This window comes from Tympanuchus pallidicinctus, unplaced genomic scaffold (assembly GCF_026119805.1).
Source record: "Tympanuchus pallidicinctus isolate F22 unplaced genomic scaffold, pur_lepc_1.0 scaffold3, whole genome shotgun sequence".
NCBI classification, from domain to species: domain Eukaryota; kingdom Metazoa; phylum Chordata; class Aves; order Galliformes; family Phasianidae; genus Tympanuchus; species Tympanuchus pallidicinctus.
In genome coordinates, this window is record NW_026294747.1 from 82711930 (window position 1) to 82729970 (window position 18041).

The following is an 18041-nucleotide window of genomic DNA, read 5'->3' on the forward strand; positions in this document are numbered from 1 at the left end:
TAGGAGAAGGGAGGGTGGTATGTAATCTTCCTACAGGTATTTTCCTGCTGGAAAACAGTGTAGAGGACAAGAAAAAGAAGAAAAGGATCTATCTGACTGTATGAATCTGTCCACTGCACCTTAGTGGGGGCTTCACTAGTAGCTCCTCAGTTATTGCTTCTCCTGAAAACCTTTGAATAAGCTCAGTGGAAAAGATAATCAGCGCCCAGGTTTTTTGTGGTAGATGTCCGTGAGGCAGTGCAGACAGTGAATGCCTGTGCTACTCTGCCTTGTTCTGGACCTGCACCCTGGAAAACTGATGGGGAACAGAGCTGAAGAAAATGCATGCCAGTAGTTTCATGGAATGTTTATTTTTAAGTATCTAGTTAGTCATTTGTGTAATATTTTCTCTGAAAGTTCTTACCCCCTTTCTGATATGAGTCTGGAAAATGCTCATAGCTTCAAGTAACGTGGAGTGTGGAAGGGAAAAAGTAACAAATGCAAAATTTAGTTTAAACTCAGTCTGCCTTCAGCAATTTGCAAGTTTAATTGAAATGCATGTGCTATCATTGTGTTGTTAAACACTTCTGGAAAAAGAGCCATTTCTAGAATTAATTTTCTTTATGATTTTTCTGTGGTTTCAACCATTCACATCCAATAGCAGATTTCGTTTTGGGAATCCTTAATTATGTCTTTAATTTTTTTTATGGTTTGCAAAATAGTATGTGTTTAAAACATGGAAAAACTATGTAATTAATGACTTGAAAGGTAATGGTTACACAAAAATACCAAGTGAGGAAAGCTGTTCACTAATACATTGTATTCAGTAGCTAAAATTCCATATGCAGTTTTTAATTTCAATGTAAAATATATCTTTGAGTGGTTATGTCTGAAATGAAGAAAAAACAGTGCCATTTCACGGGTGAGCTTCTGCAGGTAATGGAATGCATGCAAAACAAAAGGGAAAGCAGCAATCCTCATGGAAACAAACAGTAACAAAAAAAATAGAGCAGTTCATACTGCTCTTCAGGTGGGCTTTCTTTGGCCGTCTGGGAGCCAAAAAACAGTGGAAACAAAACTAAGCTGAAGACACTGTGGTGTTTCCACTCTGAGGCAGTGCCCCTTCATTCAGCTGGGCCTCCATGACAACGCCTTTGCCAGTGCAGTTACCTGACAGGCTGAAGCTCTTGTAGTTCAAGTAAAAATGATCAATATAGTTGTCAGTCAAAAAAAAAAAACAAAAAAACGTGGATATTGGAAAGAACAACAGATTGAAAACTCTCTGCATTCCAGTTTTGATCCATTTGGCATTTTTACATTTTGTAATGCCGTGGTAAGAACAGATTGTAGAATCTTACAATGCTTTGGATTGGAGGAGACCTTTAAGATCATCTGGTTCTAACTTCCCTCTAGACCAGGTTGCTCACAGCCCCATCCAGCCTGGCCTTGAATGATTCCAGGGAGGGGGCATCCACAACCTCACTGGGCAACCTGTTCCAGTGTCTCACCACCCTCACAGTAAAGAATTTCTTCCTAATATGTACTCTAAATCTACCCTTTTCCAGTTTAAAGCCACTTCCCCTCATCCTGTCATACATGCCCTTATGAAAAGTCCCTCCCCAGCTTTTCTGTAGGCCCCCTTCAGGTACTGGAAGGCTGCTATATTGTCACCCCATAGCGTTCTCTTCTCCAGGCTGAAGAGCCCCAATGCTCTCAGCCTGACCCCCTAGGGGAGGTGCTGCAGCCCTCTGATGATCTTTGTCGCCCTCCTCTGGACCTGCTCCAACAGCTCCACGTCCTTCTTGTGCTGGGGGCCCCAGAACTGAACACAGTACTCTAGGTGGGGTCTCATGAGAGCAGAGTGGTGGAGCAGAATCCCTTCCCTTGACGTGCTGGTCATGCTTCTCTTCATGTAACCCAAGATACGGCTGGCCTTCTGGGCTTCAAGCCCCTCAAATCCATTGTTCTCCAGTTTGGCGATTAGGATGTTGTGCTGGGCCGTGCCAAACGCTTTGCACAAGTCCAGGCAGCTGATGTAAGTTGCTCTTCCTTTATCCACTGATACTGTAACTGTAAATCATAAAAGGCCACCAAGTTTGTGAGTCATTATTTGCCCTTGGTGAAGCCATGTTTGTACCACCAGTCGCCTCATCCTTATTTGCCATGCACATCAGTAGGTCCTTCTGAGGGTTTGTGCTCCATGATCCTGCCAGGGACAGAGGTGAGACCAACTGTCTTGTAGTCTCCTGGATCTTCTTTTTTTTTTTCCCCTTCTTGAAAATGAGGTCTCCTTCTCCAGGCAGTGGGAATAATATAGCTCTGGTCTCTTTTAACGCAAGATAATATACTTTGGTAGAGCAGGGATTATGTGATCATTTAACTCAAGACTCAAGCAAAACAAAAATTACAGGAGTTTTTCATGACTTTTCTCTGACTTCCATATCTCAAGACTAGCATCCTTACGGGAGGTGAATGATGGGATGTGTACCTCCTTCTCTTAACTCTGAATGTTATGGCTGCTTAGGACACTGCCTCTTTCATAGAAAAATGGTTAGGTGTTCTGAAGCACAGCAGATGCTCTTTCTTCTCTTGTAGCTATCGAATTATGCTAAATCTCTCTTCTTTCCAAGGATCTCAAGAGGTCAGTAGTTGCTGCCATTGGAAATATCACAAGGAGATCCATAGGAGAGGACCACCACAAAATGCCTGGGAAAGGTGCTGAAGTATTACATGGAAATGCTTACGGCTTAAGAATAGTCTATAAACTGATAGTTTAAAGTTTCTTATTTTAAAACTACGAGGTGATCTAGGGAAACAAAAGCAGCTGACATTTCACCGTTGTCATCTCTTCCAAGAATCTTGTGGTTACTCAGTGTTTTGTCTTCTGTAGTCAGTACCAAATGCAGCTTGTTGATACACTAATTGAGGGGAGAAAAATCTGTTTGATTGTTTGGATATCTGTCTTCCTAGTTAGTTTGGGAGAGTCTGAGCCAGCTCTGATATTACAGGCTGAAATGTGGTGTTGTCTACAATTAAAGTTACTTTCCACTTTCTTGCTTTCTTTTTCATAAGCCCTCAAGTTCTAATCCTTCAGGCTGAAACCAGGCTGAAATGTTCTGAAATTGCTGTTTGCTTCCAGCACAAGTTTTGTGGGTTGTTTTTTTAAAAAAAACTTTTTTTTTTTTTTTTTTGAGAAAGATTAAAGACAGTGTCATAAAGCAAAATGAATAACATGCTTAAATCAAGGGAGTCAAGCCTAACTCTTGACATTTCCTATCTTTGAAGTGTTAAGAGTCTGCAGTCATAATGTTCTGTTAACATGCATTTGTGTGTCATGTATGTATAATTTACAGACTGCATTTTAGTCTGTTCTCCCAGTAGCCTGGCATCAAGATGACTGCTAGAGACAAAGAGGACTGACTTTAGAGAAGAATTAATAGGCATTCAAACACTTGAATTCGTATGTAGAAACTTTATACAGTGCATCTTTTCTCATTACATGTAAGTTATTAAAATAACACCGTTGTTTGTTTTGTATTTGAAACAGAGTTTACCATTAAATACGTAACAATTTAGCAGCTGCTGTTCTCCTTGGAAGGAAAACTTGAATTTTGCTGAAAATCTGTTCTGTTTCTGTTAGAAATTAAGCTCTTTTTTTTTTTTTCCCCATATAAACTAATATTTTGTCTTTTTACTCTGGCAGTACTAGTTAAATCAGACTCTGGTGAATTGCAAAGAAATAAATCACAACAGACATTAATCTAGATGAGGGCTAAGTAATTAACTCCATAGAAGCTTGGTGTATACTGTGTCTGTGACACTAGACTAACTGCTGTGCATAGAATAAATGCAGTATTTAGGCTGCCTATGGGATTCCACCCCTTCAATTAAGTAAACAAATATATATAGAGCTACTCTGGAGTGTATCCTTTGTGGTCTAAACACTGTATCTTATTAAAATCATCTGCATGCAGTATGTGGGGTTTGAGTTCCTGCCAGTGGTTTCATCCATTGTTAACAGTGATGCTCGGCTCTCCCAAGAGTTAAATACAGTGGTACCATAGTTATGTGAAAAGGGTGCTCTTGGTTACTTTGGTGGCCATTTCCTTGCACATTACCTCCCACTTTGTTTCCATCCATGTGTGTGGCATAGGGTGTTGCCTGGAAAAATATAGGCTTTTTCAGGAAAAAAGAAATCCATATAGGTTGAGAAAAACGTCAGAGACATTCTGGAATGGATTCTGTGGGGCAAGAGCAGGGCCAGAATAGGTGCGTGCCTGCCGACTTTGTGTGCGTGCCTATCGAGGTTCTTCACATTTACATTATGTATCTGTTTTCACCTCAGTGTCAGTGATAAAATATCTGCTGAACTCTGGAAGATCAGATCACTTGTTTAAAGGAGAACTGCTATTCCTGTTTCTGATCTGTAAGCATGATGATCCTCATCCTGCAGGTCCTTACATTTACCAGAGAGTTAGGCTGATCATCTGTCCTGCTTTGCAGAAAAGACCAAGCTACAGCTACTTCAGTAGTTGTATCTTACCATCATACAAACATTTTTACCTACAGTGTCATAAATACATCCAGACATTGTTAATCCACTGCACAAAGTGTTTGCAATAGATTTCTTTTCAATCCAGTGTGTAATTTTAGAGGGTGATATGGATGATATAGGCTGACAAAATTCTGCCTAGGGAAAATGGCAAGAATGATATTCTCCTGAAGCTGCATTTATTTGATGGTGCTATTAAACTGAGAGAATATAAAAATGGTGATAAGCCACACACAGAGATAAATTAGTGTGAAGTTTAAGATTTCAGTCATTAAAATTAATTTACTCGCTAGAAAACTTGCTGTTTTTCACAAACTCAATATTCTCATGTTTTAATTAGCTAGCTCTTCAAAGAGTGATTAAACAGCCTTTGTCAAAAAATATAATAGTAACAGAACATTTCAGAGATGAGAGGAGCATTAATTTTCATATAGTTTTTGTTCTCCTCGTTTAACATAAGATTTTCTTGCTCATGCAGCTTTGCCAAAGTGGAGACGAGTGAATAGGATTCTCTGTAAGGCCAGCCTTTACCTCCAAAGAGCAGAAAGCATGAATGCAGTGAATGAAAGATACATGTTAATCAGAAAGCTCCTGATCTCTAGGAGCACGGTGACTAGCTATAAAAACCTGTCATGTAACTTAGGTCAGAAGAGGGTTTTCTAGATGCAAAACCAAGAAAATAAAGCACTGTACTTATATAAAACATTGGAATGGGTCACAGATTTTTGACTTGGGAGCCTCTATCACCCTTGAAGTGTTGCTTGGACCACCGTGCAGGCTCGTCTGCAAGCATCTAATTGAAAACAGTGTGTGGCTGCAGACCACATACATTTGGCAGATTGCTCCGAGTCGTGGTGTAACGGTTCATTTTCAGATTCTCCTTTTACACCTGTGTTCATGAAACGTGTGTGTTAGAGGTGATTATAGATCGTTTGGGTTGGAAAAATGCACTCCTCCAAATTAACCCAGGAGTCAGAGACATTGTTTAGAAAGGTCTTCCCACTGCTATTTTTCCTTTGAGCTATCAGAACTCCAGGTAAAGGTGAAAAAAAAATGTAATTATTAACCTGGCGCTCTGGATTGCACAATACTTTCACCCGTAATCAGCACTGCAGTTTGTGAACCGGTATCACAATGACAGGTAAATTGACCATGAGGTACAGTCATTAAAAAGAAATACAATAGGTTGAATATGGGCTACTGTGCTCCCTTTGAGGGTTTGGGAAGCTGGCTTCTCCAAAGTGAGGCTGCTGCTTTGGAAATTGCTGTTGCATTTTCCCCTTCTCAGGAGAGCCCGCAGCCCTCACAGAACAGTGGTGCTGGACAAGAGCATGGAAGGATGAAGGCAGAGAGAGTTGTCCATTCCCATACCAAAGATTTAGAGGCTCCAGGAAATGCACTCAGCCAGGAATAAAGTGAAATATCCTCAATGAATAATTCATGCCCTGGAAAGTGGTTTTTCAGGGAAACTGAAGCTATACCGAGATTTGGACAAATTGAGCTGAAACACTTTCAGCAATAAAAAAGATGGATAGGAGGGGAGTACACTGAAAAACTTGAAATATCTTATATCAACTTCCTGGATATTCAGGGTTGGATTATTTTTTTGTGTGGTCTAGAAAATATATATATTTTTTTTAATAGACAAAAATTAAAAGAGTAGATGTTACCAGAAAGTGTTTAATGATCAGAAAATGAAATTTTATGCTGATTTGTGTCTTCAGGCACTGTATTTCTGTTGTTTTTCTGCTTGCCTGGGGAGCTTAGCACTGGCAAGCACAGCTGGCAGTGTCAACAGGTGTCTCTTCTTGAGCACAAATAACCCCTCCCCAAGTTCTGCATTAAGATTTTAAGGGTAGTAATGCTCAGGGAAGTTCCTAAAAGCACGCTTTCTGTAGAAACACAGGGACATGCAGCTCGTATTTGGATGATGTCTGGTGTATGGATTGGAAGCTCTGCAATCTGAGGACATCTCTGCCTTGACAAGAAGGTACAGAAGGCTGTTCCTGGTGACACCCCTGTTTGTGCTGCTCCCTGTGACTAGCTTGCCTTGGGAGCCTTAGGAAGAGAGAGAACTCCCATGTTCGCTTATCAGAATGCAAGTATGCCATCTTCTTGGTCAGTACTAGTTTCAAGGAGAGCACGTTTATGATTCAGGGCTGGAGAACTGGCAGGTAAGTGATGTGCTCGGCTGGAGCTCAGGTAGCACAGAATGGCCTCAGAAGTTTCATATATCCAAAGGCTCCTGCCCTTCCATTCGCTGTGCGGAGCTGTAGGCTCCCATGAGGCCTCTCCTCTGCCTCTTCTTCTCTGAGCTGAACAAACCAAGAGACCTCAGTCTCTCTTCATATGCCTTGCTTGCCTAGATCCTGCACTATCTTCATAACTTCCTGTAGATGATCTTTACTATAAAGTTTTATGTCCTTGTATTGCGGTGCCCAAAACTGTAGACAGTTGCTTCTAAGCATTGTTGCTTCTAAGCATTGTTGCTTCTAAGCATTGTTGCTTCTAAGCATTGTTGCTTCTAAGCATTGTTGCTTCTAAGCCTGCTATAACTACGTGGCTCTGAAAAGGTGAGTAGAAAAAAATCAACCTTCTGCAGCTGGCCTGTGTGACCCAACCAGATAAATCCCGTCAGCTCAACACATTATCACCAAAATTGAAGAGGTTGAGATTAATGTCAGAGACCATAGGCTTCTGACTTACCACAATGCAGCCACCTTTGGCTGTTGGGAAGGAGACAAATGAGAATGGGGAGATCTCCTTATATACTTGTATAAGCCTTATGTCACTGCATCCCATCATCTCACTTTCTAAGCACCTTTTATTCTATTCTGTCCAGTCAGTGGTTGCCTTCCTATAGTACCTGTGCGTGTGGCAGACTCAGGGAAGCACAAGCTGGGTAAGGTTCACATGGGTATGATGTTATTCGTCCCTAATAAGATAACCTGGTAACTGTACCACGTCACAAGAATAGTTAGGAATCCACTTGGTGTTACTGTCTGGAACAGAGCCTGAGCTTGCTGAAATTGCCAATCCACCACTCCAGTATTTGGCAGTAGCTGTGGCTGCTGCATACAGGCCCTTGTGTGCAGTGCAAGGGGCTGCACTGAGCTTGCTTTGCTTGGGACACTCAGGTTGCTGGTTGGGAGGTGCTGCCCAGGGCGTGCTTCCTTTTCAGAAGCTTTATTGACACTTTTTCTCACCAGAATCTGAGTATCTAAAATCATAGTAATGGAGGTCGTGGACAAATTAATTCTGAGAGTTTGCATGACATAAATCAGCTTTTGAATATCATTGAGCAGCAGTTTTTGAACTAGTTGAAATGATGAAATGTTATATTTGTACGATGTTTAGTATGTTACAGGTCACTGATCATTTATCAAACAGTTACAGATACCCATTTTGTAGATACTGAAGTGCTTTTGGAAGGTATTTCATGGATTTTAATTGAGGAGAGGGTTCTCACAAGATTAGAGTGATAGAAAGAAAATGTTGATTGTTGAGAATGAAAGAACCTCAGATGTCCCAAGTGGCTTCACCCAATAAAAAAATGAATCATCATTTCAGCATCTTGCTAAAATGTTTTCTTGCATTACCCGTAACCAGCTGAGCACACGTAACTTCACAAGCAGGAGCAGGTTTGTGTGGCTGCATAAACTTGTAGTCACACTTGCAGCATGAACTCTTTTGATATTTTAAAAGCTGGATAGAAGACCGAACAACTCCTAACGTCTGAACAGACAAAGTTTGGCTTAAGTCACCACACTGCTTTGGTAATACTGGTTTTCCTCATTAGAATTGCTATCTGATGCAACCTAAATACACTGTGGTATTTAAGCTAAAGTGGTGTGAGTAATTCAGTTAATTAATTAGCTGCAGGTAGCGCTTACGTTCCCTTGTGAAGGGATCAAAGGAGAACACTAAATAACATTTATTTTCTTGTTCTGCTCCATAGCAGTCAGTTCATTCAAATAACCTTATGACCCAAATGTTAATATAACTTATTATATTACCTTATGCTTTGGTGAACATTTCCACTCTGCGTAGTGATTATGACTGCTGGAACTCAACACATGCTGCTTTGGAGTGACTGAAAGTGGACAGAGAAATGGCATATGACTAAGAAACGCCTAAACAGCTCTAAGTCCCCATCCTTTTCCTACAAATTTATTTTCTTCTACCCTTGCCCTGGGATTTGCAGTACAACTACTGCATCGGGAAAGCTGAAATGGGGAGTTTGGTCCACAGAGGGACACAGGCCTTGAGCAGTTATCAGTGTGAGCATGCCCAGCTGAAGGAACTTTAATTGACAGCGACTGGGAGCATTAATTCATACAAGAATTTGAATTGGAGTTTGTGGATGCTTTTGTTTTTGTTTGTGGTCTTTTGCCTTGTAACTTGCGTGGTTCAGCATTAGGGACTTCTTACAAAGAAGAATAAAAGTCTGTTTTCCCTTGACTTGACTCTGCATCCCAGAGGGATTTAAATTAGAGAGGTTTGTTCTACTACCAGACTATTAGCAGAACTCTCCCTTTGTTGAAGGTGTGATGCAATGTGTGAGATTAAATAAGGTAAAATAAAATGAAGATCTAAGTAATTAGATTGCATGTGGACACTGAATGTTTTCATCTGTGTGCTAACGGTCTTCACTTAAATCACTGTTTTGTGATTTGAGGCATTAAAAAAGGCCTGAGCCCTTCTGAAGCTGTTAGTTAGCCATACTGCATATCTACGTTTGCAGAGAGGAGGTTCAGTTTTCAGTTTGTTGTCATTTGGGCTTTGATTTATTTGTCTGTGGCCGTGCTGTGGTGTAAAGGGAATTAAATTATCGCATTGTAATAAATACATTTTTTTTTTTTTTCTTTTGATGTATTATCATCTTGAGCCACTTAATACAATGTAAAGCCATTTGGGATTTAAAAAGACAACAAGAAATGAGGCTTTATTAAATTCACGGAATCCTTTGCCTAATATATTGTTCCACTTTAACGATTTCACTACTCGACATGACTGAGGCTTGTTTCATGTTTTCATTCAGTTTGACAAATGACAGTGCTATGCACATCATGAGAAAGAAAGTCTTTTAGAACACCAGCAGTGGTAACATAGAATTTGATGCACAGATGGCTTGGGCTTCATCTGTAATGGAAGGATCTTTGCGTCGTCTCTCAGCTTACTCTGCAGGCCTTTGTGTAGGCATGTGTGTGACCAAACCTTTGCTATGGGTGTTTGTGTGTTGGTGAAGTGACCTTCATCTTGATGTTAATGTTTCCTTCTGTTTAATGTTCTTCAAAGAACAGAGCTTTCTTTCAACTGAAGGCCACAGCAGATCCACGTGTGTGTGTGTGTGAAAGACCTGTCAGCCTGACATCAGTGCCAGGGAAGGTCATGGCACAAATCCTCCTGGGAGAGATCACACGGCTCGTGCGCAACATCCACGGGATCAGGCCCAGCCAGCATGGGTTCATGAAAGGCAGGTTGTGTTTGACCAACCTCATCTCCTTCTATGACTGGGTGACCAGACTGGTAGATGAAGGAGAAGCTACTGATGTAGCCTACCTAGACTTCAGCAAAGCCTTTGACATGGTCTCTCACAGTATCTTTCTGCAGAAACTGGCTGCCTGTGGCTTGGACAGTTTTACCCTCTGTTGGATGAGGAACTGGCTGGAGGGCCGTGCTCAATGGGTTGTGGTCAATGGAGTGAAGTCTGTTTCAAGTGGTGTCCCCCAGGGGTCGGTGCTGGGGCCCATCCTGTTTAATATCTTCATTGATGACTTAGATGAAGGGATTGAGTGTACCCTGAGTAAGTTTGCAGATGACACCAAGTTGGGAGGTGGCGTAGATCTGCCTGAGGGCAGGGAGGCCCTGCAGAGGGATCTGGATAAGCTGGATTGCTGGGCTGAGGTGAATGGGATGAGGTTTAACAAGGCCAAGTGCCGGGTTCTGCACTTTGGCCACAACAACCCCATGCAGCGTTACAGGCTTGGGGATGAGCGGTTGGATGACTGTGAAGAGGAAAGGGACCTGGGGGTGTTGGTTGATGCTTGGCTGAACATGAGCCCACAGTGTGCCCAGGTGGCCAAGAGGGCCAACGGCATCCTGGCCTGCATTAGAAATGGTGTGACCAGCAGGAGCAGGGAGGTGATCATCCCCCTGTACTCAGCACTGGTGAGGCCGCACCTCAAGTACTGCATTCAGTTTTGGGCCCCTCGCTACAAGAAAGACATTGAGGCCCTGGAACGTGTTCAGAGAAGGGCAATGAAACTGGTGAGGGGTCTGGAGCACAGGGCTTATGAGGGGCGGCTGAGGGAGCTGGGATTGTTCAGTGTGGAGTAGAGGAGGCTCAGGGGAGACCTCATTGCACTGTACAACTTCCTGAAGGGAGGCTGTGGTGCAAAAGGGTCTGGCTTCTTCTCCCAGGCAAATAGTAGGACCCAAGGAAACTGCCAGAAGTTATACCAGAGGAGGTTTAGGTTGGACATTAGGAGAAACTTTTTCTCTCAGAGAGTGGTCAGGCACTGGAATGGCTGCCCAGGGAGGTGGTGGAGTCGCCGTCCCTGGCAGTGTTCAGAGGCGTCTGGGTGATGTGCTGTGATATGGTTTAGTAGCTTGTGGTACTAATAGGAATGGGAGGGTGGTTGGACCAGATGATCTTGCAGGTCGTTTCCAACCTTGCGATTCTGTGATTCTGTGAAAGGGACGGCTGGCTCCCATGGTTTGCTCCTGGAACTCTGGTCTCCATTCCAGAAGTTAAAAAGAAAAATGCAAAAGTGGAAGGTGGAGGCACGTTGAGGGCTGGTGGTTTTCACACAGGTGTTTTTTGGTCTGCAACATCAGTAAATATTGAGCTGTATTATATTCAATATTTCAGTAGGCAAAACAAAGCTACTGTATGCCTGACCTTCATATAACATGGCTGAGTCATTGGTATGTGTCCTATATGTGGGAAACTTTGAAACATATGCTAAATCATTGCCTGTAATATTGGCTGTAGAGGCAAAACTAGATGCATAGTAGTTGAAAATCTCATTGACTTAATTGAGATACAAGGAGGTATTGCAAATACCCATCCATGCAATCAACTCTGAACTTGCAGCAGTGTACACACAGGGTTAACATTAGGCTTTTATGCAAGTTCTTGCCCAAATCAGGCTTCCCAGTTTGTGTAAATCACTTTTGCTCAGTCTCCAGCCATATAGACCGCTGTAGGGAAGGAAGGGGGTGAGAACAATTTGCTTCTATTCCAGTGTGGACCATCTCAGTTTGTGTTGTCTTCAAGAAATTGCAGTGTTGGATCCAGCTAGAAATGACTGCTATTTTGTCATATCACTACTGCGTTTTATCAGGAAGTTCCGCTGTGGGTTACAGGCTCCTCTTGAAGCCTGATGTTCAAGAGCTCTTCACCAGAAACATCAGTGCTATTGAAGGGAAACGGATCTTCTTACGAGTCAATTTCAAAACAGATGCTGGCGGGGCAGTCTCCAGTTGGTTTTATGTTCCTCTTACAGTGCACGCTTCCTCATGGTAAATTCCTTAACGTAGAGGAGGGTAACTAAGATAGCAGAATATATTTATTTTAATAAGAGCTTTAATGAACTTCAGGAACATGGTTGCAGAACAACGTTGTAAAAGCACTGTTACCTTGTACACACTGACCTCGGTCCTGCAAACAATTACTCTTGGCCATGTGTGTGCTGTGAAATGCATATGGATGTGTCACAGAGAGCGAGCTTGTGGTAGTTTGGAAAATCAGAAAGGTTCACAGAGGGGTTCTGCGACAGTGCTGAAGCAAAGCACTCCTCCCCAGAATCCTGCAGAGAGAGAAGCTTTTCTCTCTGCCACCGGAGCTGGATGGGAGAAGAGTGGCTTTGTGCCGGGATGGGGCAGCGCTGCGGGCTGACATGGCCGGCCACGGGCAGTGACAGGCGCCGTGCCTCGCCGGGCCGTCATCCCTGTGCTGTCTCTCCCTGTGCAGCTGGCAGTGCCGCACAACGACGAATGGACGCGCTTCGCTCGGACCCTGGTGGAGATCCGCGCCAACCGGGCGGACAGCGAGGAGGAGGGGGCGGTGGAGCTGGCGGCATAGAGGAAGAGGAGGAGCGGCCTTCCCTGCTGTCGTGCTGTGGCTGCCGATGCCAGCGTGCGTGCCAGTACTGCTCAGAGCATTCCATGCTAATCACACGGCTTTACACGGGGCTGAAAAAATCCAGAGCATTTTCATACTTTATATTTCTGTCTGAAAGGTAAGAAAGAAAAGACAAATCAACCCTTTATGGGTTTAGTTGTTGCCTTTTAACTACTTAGTAGCCGTATTTAATGGGTAGGAACCCCTGGTTAAACTTGTGCTCACATTGCCCTTCTGGCGTAGTCCTATTAAATCCATATGAAGCCAGATATGATTATGTGCAGATGTGGTGTGCTTCACTGTATGGGACTGGGCCAAAGGCTTTAGATGTGGTGTTTCACATGGTGACTTACATTATGAATGGATGTACTATACGAAAGTTGCTGCTCCTTATTTATTGCGGTGTGCTGCATGGAACATATTTATTTGAAAGCATTAAAATAAACGATCCTAAAGCATGTGCATAATGAGAGAACTGCATTGTCTGTGTGCTGCTGTAGAGGTTACATTAAAGTCCACGTAACAATTACAGTGCATCAGTTGTGCTTAAGATGTAAGATCTATAAAGGTTGGCTTGAGTGGATGGAGTGCGTTTCCTTTCCTCTTTTTAAGACGCCCATTATTTCTAGGCACTTTAACAATATTTCAAATACAGTTGGTCACTGATACTTGTCATGCAAGTTAACACTAACAGTCTGACAAAGGGTTGTGGTTCCCGAGTATGACACTAGCGTTGCCAATAAAATGTATCCAGCCTGTTCTGTTGCAGTGTGGTTAATCCTTCCCTGCCAGCAGCGCTCAGCACATTCATTACTGGGCACTGGGAAGCGGGGCTTTGCCTGCTTGCAGAGCACTACTGCAGCTGCTGTGTGAGCACACGGAGGTGCAGGACTGGCCAGCCTTGGTGCAACAGATTCTCTGCAGCTGTTACAGAACAAACTAATCCATGCCAGCTTCTAGGTTTGGTTTCCTCCCCAACCCTACTGTGCATGGTTACCTGCACACATAACAGCACTGTGCTGCTGTATGAATGAGAAGAAAAGGAATAAGGAAAAAAGGAGACAAGGGAACATTCTACTTTACAAGGAATTCATGGCCAGCGCAAGGCAGCAGGGCACAGGCTGAGGGATGTGGCAGGCTGCTGGCAGCACAGCATTGCAGTGTCCCCTGGGCAGACAGGTGAGCCATCACAGCAGGAAGCACTGAAGTCAGGCAGTAACAATTCTGTGCGTTCCCAGGGAAGCACATCTCCATGCAGTCCAGGACTGTATTGGCTAATGCCATCCAGGGCCAATCACATTCTGAACCATGGGCTGGGTTCCTCAGATTGGGATTTCACATCCCTATGCCTGCAGACACAGGACCTGAAACAGTGCACAGTGATGTCAGCTATCAGAGTCAGCCCTATGGAGGTACACACACGCATGCACGTGTCCATCAGAGCCTGTTACGGGCCAAGGGCGCTCTGCCCATCACCCTTGCACAGCAAACCCACACCCAAGAGTGTGTACCTGTATGGGAACTGCTGGGTCATGGCCTGAACCTGTGATTGAGCACCTGAGGAGAGCGCTGAGTCAGCCACAGGAGCACAGGTGAAGGCAATTCTCCTGTGCTGCTGGAAGGGGTGGAGCCTGGCTGCACCTCTCCTAGACCTATTTAAGAGCTGGCTACCAGTGGGGAAGGATCTCGTCTGGAGATCCACTCTGGTGGAGTTCCGTAAGTGAGCCCAGGATACAGGTAAGCTTTCTATCCCTTTTCTTTTTGTTACTATAATCTGCTTTGCCTAACTCTCTTGTTTATTTTGTAATTATAATAACTTAATATTCATCGATTATACAGTACCCAACATGGGTGCAGTGGGAAAGGGCTCAACCCCAGTCTGTTTCCTGTGCATTGTAAGCTGTGCACTGACAGCAGTAACTTTGCTTCTTTGTTTCCACATTACCTTCAGTTTTTGGAATCAAAGTGAGGGGAAGTTCCATAATACCATGCAGAAGAACTTCCTTATGGTAAGGGTGATGCAGACTGGAACAGGCTGTCCAGCTGCAGAGCCCCTTCTATGGAGATATTCAAGACCCATCTGGATGCCTACCTGTGCAACCTATTGTAGGGTACCTGCCTGAGCAAGGGTTGGACTCAATGATCTCTAGAGGTCCCTTCCAACCCCACGACTCTATGAAGTACTCACTGCCCACACTGCCTCTGTGCATTCTTAGCTCATAAAGTGGCCTCAAGATGTGCCTCAGAAGCGCTGCACATTTCCACAGAGCAAAGCCCAAAGGGCTGACAGCGCGTGCAGCAGAGGCTTGGACAACCTTGAGCGTGAGAAGCATCCAAGGCCTGAGTATCACAGCAGCGCTGGTGTGGCCACATCGTGTGCTGCAGAGGCACTGATTCTCACACCATGCTGGGGCACGGCGCTGTGCTCAGCCATTGCCCGGCGCACAGCAGAGGTGGCCCAGGTGGCCCTGTCTCCTAAGTCAGACGCAGAGCAGTTTGTCAGATAACCTATTTTTAGCAGGTTGAGAGAAACCTGCCCAAGTTATTTAGGAAGCCTGTGGTACGTATGGTCAGGACAGCATCCCCAGTCAGTCTTAAGGAACTTAAGCCAAACCCCCTTTCTCAGGGACAGGCAGAAAATCCCTCAGCTCCTGCTGGGCACACAAACAGGAACAGAGGTGGCTGCCTGAGATGCCCCCAGTAGGGAACATCATCAGTATTAGAGCAGCTCTCTTTTTGGCTGACTCAGTGGGATGCGGCTGGGCTGCAGGAAACAAACAAGGTTACCTTTTATCCCATTCTTTCCAACACTTTGCGTAACTCACCCAGAAACTCAAAGACAACAAACGTCTCAACATCCCTGGGGCCTTATGTTCGTAAGGCAATCTGACAATTTCTTGGCCTGTAAGCTTTTCAGAACTTTTGCATCCTTTTGTGTTTGGAGGAAGCTGACAGCACACAGCCAGAAGATCTCTGGACAGAACTGCTCTGAGTATCATTAGCTGGGCCACGCATCAGAGAGGCCATCACAGACTCACCAACATTCTGTCCCTGCTAACAGAGATGCGTCCTGGCTGCAACAGTCCAAGACATCCCATCCCCAGACCGCATCAGAAGCGAGTGGCTGCCACCTGGATGTGCACACCTAGGCAGGCACTGACCCAAAAGCACAAAAGAACAGCTCAGCACTCAGATGTTTTCCGAGAGCTGCTGCTTTCCCGTGGAAATTCTTGACAAGGTAAGTCAGGCAAAAGCAAGCGATTAATTGGAAAAACAACTCCTAAATTGCCTAAAAATCTCCAGTGTCAAACGCAAGCAGCTCCCAGAGAAAAAGTTTAACTTTTGTGACAAGACTTAACAAAAAACCATGACAGTTAACTTTGGAGAAACACAAAAGCAGGCTTTTTACCCATTTTCGAAACAAAGGAACTGTCATTTTGGAAGACTTGAATAGATGAGGCCGAGAGGTTGCAGCCAACAGCTGCCCTGTGCTCTCTGCACAGTGCAGCCCAACTCGGAGGTACAGCTGCTGCTAAGTATTGTCTCCCCCTCACCTTCAGGTGTGCGAGCACTGCAGGCTGCTATTCTCATGCCTTACTTCACTGACAATTTTGAAATACAGTTTAGTTGAAGTAAATAATTTTGATGACGACCCAAACACAAATGCAATATAGCAATTTCAGTATTTCAACAAATAGCAATAAAACACAGTATTACCCACCTAGTTCTTCTGCAAAGATACTGCATCCAGGCATTTTCTCAGTTTAGAAGCTGTGCTGAAGCCAGCACTTCCCATCTTCCAAAAGAAGAAAAGCATTCTTCTGTAAACACTAAATTCTTGTCTTAAGAGGTAGCACAGCAATAACTTCTATTGGCCAGGTGCTCAGAATAACACAGGTCTAATGGCTTCTATGACAGGGTTATAGCATTGGTGGAAAAGAGAAAAGCAGCTGACATCATCTATCTGGACTTGTGCAAAGAAAGCATTTGATAGTGTATTGCACAACATCCTTGTCTCTAAATTGAAGATATGTGGCTTTGACAGATGGATCACCTGGTAGGTAAGGAATGTGCTGGATGGTCGCACTCACTGTGGTCGCACTGTGGTCACTGGCTCAATGTTCAGGAGACCAGTGATCAGTGGCGTTCCTCAGGGGTTGGTATTGGGATCTGCACGGTTTAACATCTGTGTCTGTGACACAACAGCAGGATTGAGTGCACCTGCAGCGAGTTAGCAGATGACAGCAAGCTGCATGGTGCAGCTGACAGGCTGGAGGGAAAAAATACTATCAGATGTACCTGGACTGGCTTGAGAAGTGGGCATGTGCAAACCTCATGAAGTTCAACAAGGCTCAGTGCAAAGTCCTACACCTGAGTTGCATCAATCCCAAACATGAATTCAGGCTGGGAGGAGAATGGATTGAGAGAAGCCAGGAGAAGGTTAGAGGTTTTGGCTGATAAGAAGCTCACCATGACAAGCAGCGTGCACTTACCAGCCCAGAAAGCCAACCACATCCTGGGATGCATCAAAAGAAGCGTAACTATCAGGGCAAGAGAATCGAGTGTCACCTGTTTGCTCCACTCTTGCACGGCCTCACAGCACTGCATTCAGCTCTGAGGCCATAGCTACAGACGTGGAGCTGCTGGACAGAACTTCTTGAGGAGGTCAGGAGAACGAGGGCTGGAGCAGCTCACCTATGGAGACAGGCTGAGGGAGCTGGTCTTGTCTGGCTTGGAGAAGAGGTTCTGAGGAGACCTCACTGTAGCTTTCCAGTACTTAAAGGGGGCCTACAGAAAAGCTAAAGAAAGACTTTTTTACAAGGGCCTGAAGTAATAGGACAAGGAATGACAATTTTAAATGGAAAGAAGGGAGATTTAGATAGATGTTAGGATGTAATTCTTCCCTCGGAGGATGGTGAGGTGCTGGCACAGACTGCCCAGAGAAGCTGTGGATGCTCCATACCTGAAGTGTTCAGGGCCAGAGATTGGATGGGGCCCTGAGCAGCCTGATTTAGAGGAAGGTGTCCCTGGCCACGATGGGAGAAGATTGGAACTAGGCGATCATTAAGATCCCTTCCAGCTCAGTCCAAGCCAGTCTGTGATTCTACGACTATAAAAAGAAAAAAAAAGAAAAACAGAAAAAGCAAGCAGAAAGGCCTACTTCAATCCTGCTTTTTGACTGAAGAAAAATGTCTTTTTTGTACGACATCTACACCAATGCGTCTTTTCTATGCACACGGATACAGGTAATTTCGTTCTCAAACTGCAGATGTTTTTATAGCCCAAACACCTAAATATCAGCTTTAACTTAAATTTATAAATGAAGTTGAACAAGCCTTTGGATGTACTATCCCATTTCCATAACAGAATACCACGTGTGCA

General features: G+C 44.1%; 1 protein-coding gene and 1 long non-coding RNA gene across 8 annotated transcripts in view; one reads left to right on the plus strand and one right to left on the minus strand.

Annotated features, from left to right (window-relative positions):
* The window catches only part of DYNC1I1 (dynein cytoplasmic 1 intermediate chain 1), a 181513-nt gene extending 168096 nt beyond the window's left edge, over window positions 1-13417 (plus strand). For all 7 annotated transcript variants that reach the window (XM_052692390.1, XM_052692394.1, XM_052692397.1 and 4 more), the window contains one exon: window positions 12510-13417. In XM_052692390.1, coding sequence (XP_052548350.1) covers window positions 12510-12620 — 111 coding nt within the window. In that variant the 3' untranslated portion in view covers window positions 12621-13417. The remainder of the gene's footprint in view (window positions 1-12509) is intronic.
* On the minus strand, window positions 12105-13718 carry LOC128085278 (uncharacterized). The gene is made up of 2 exons (XR_008208868.1): window positions 13657-13718; window positions 12105-12770 (listed from the first exon to the last, which is right to left on the minus strand). It is a non-coding gene; the product is annotated as an uncharacterized LOC128085278 (long non-coding RNA).
* Window positions 13719-18041: the final 4323 nt, after the last annotated feature.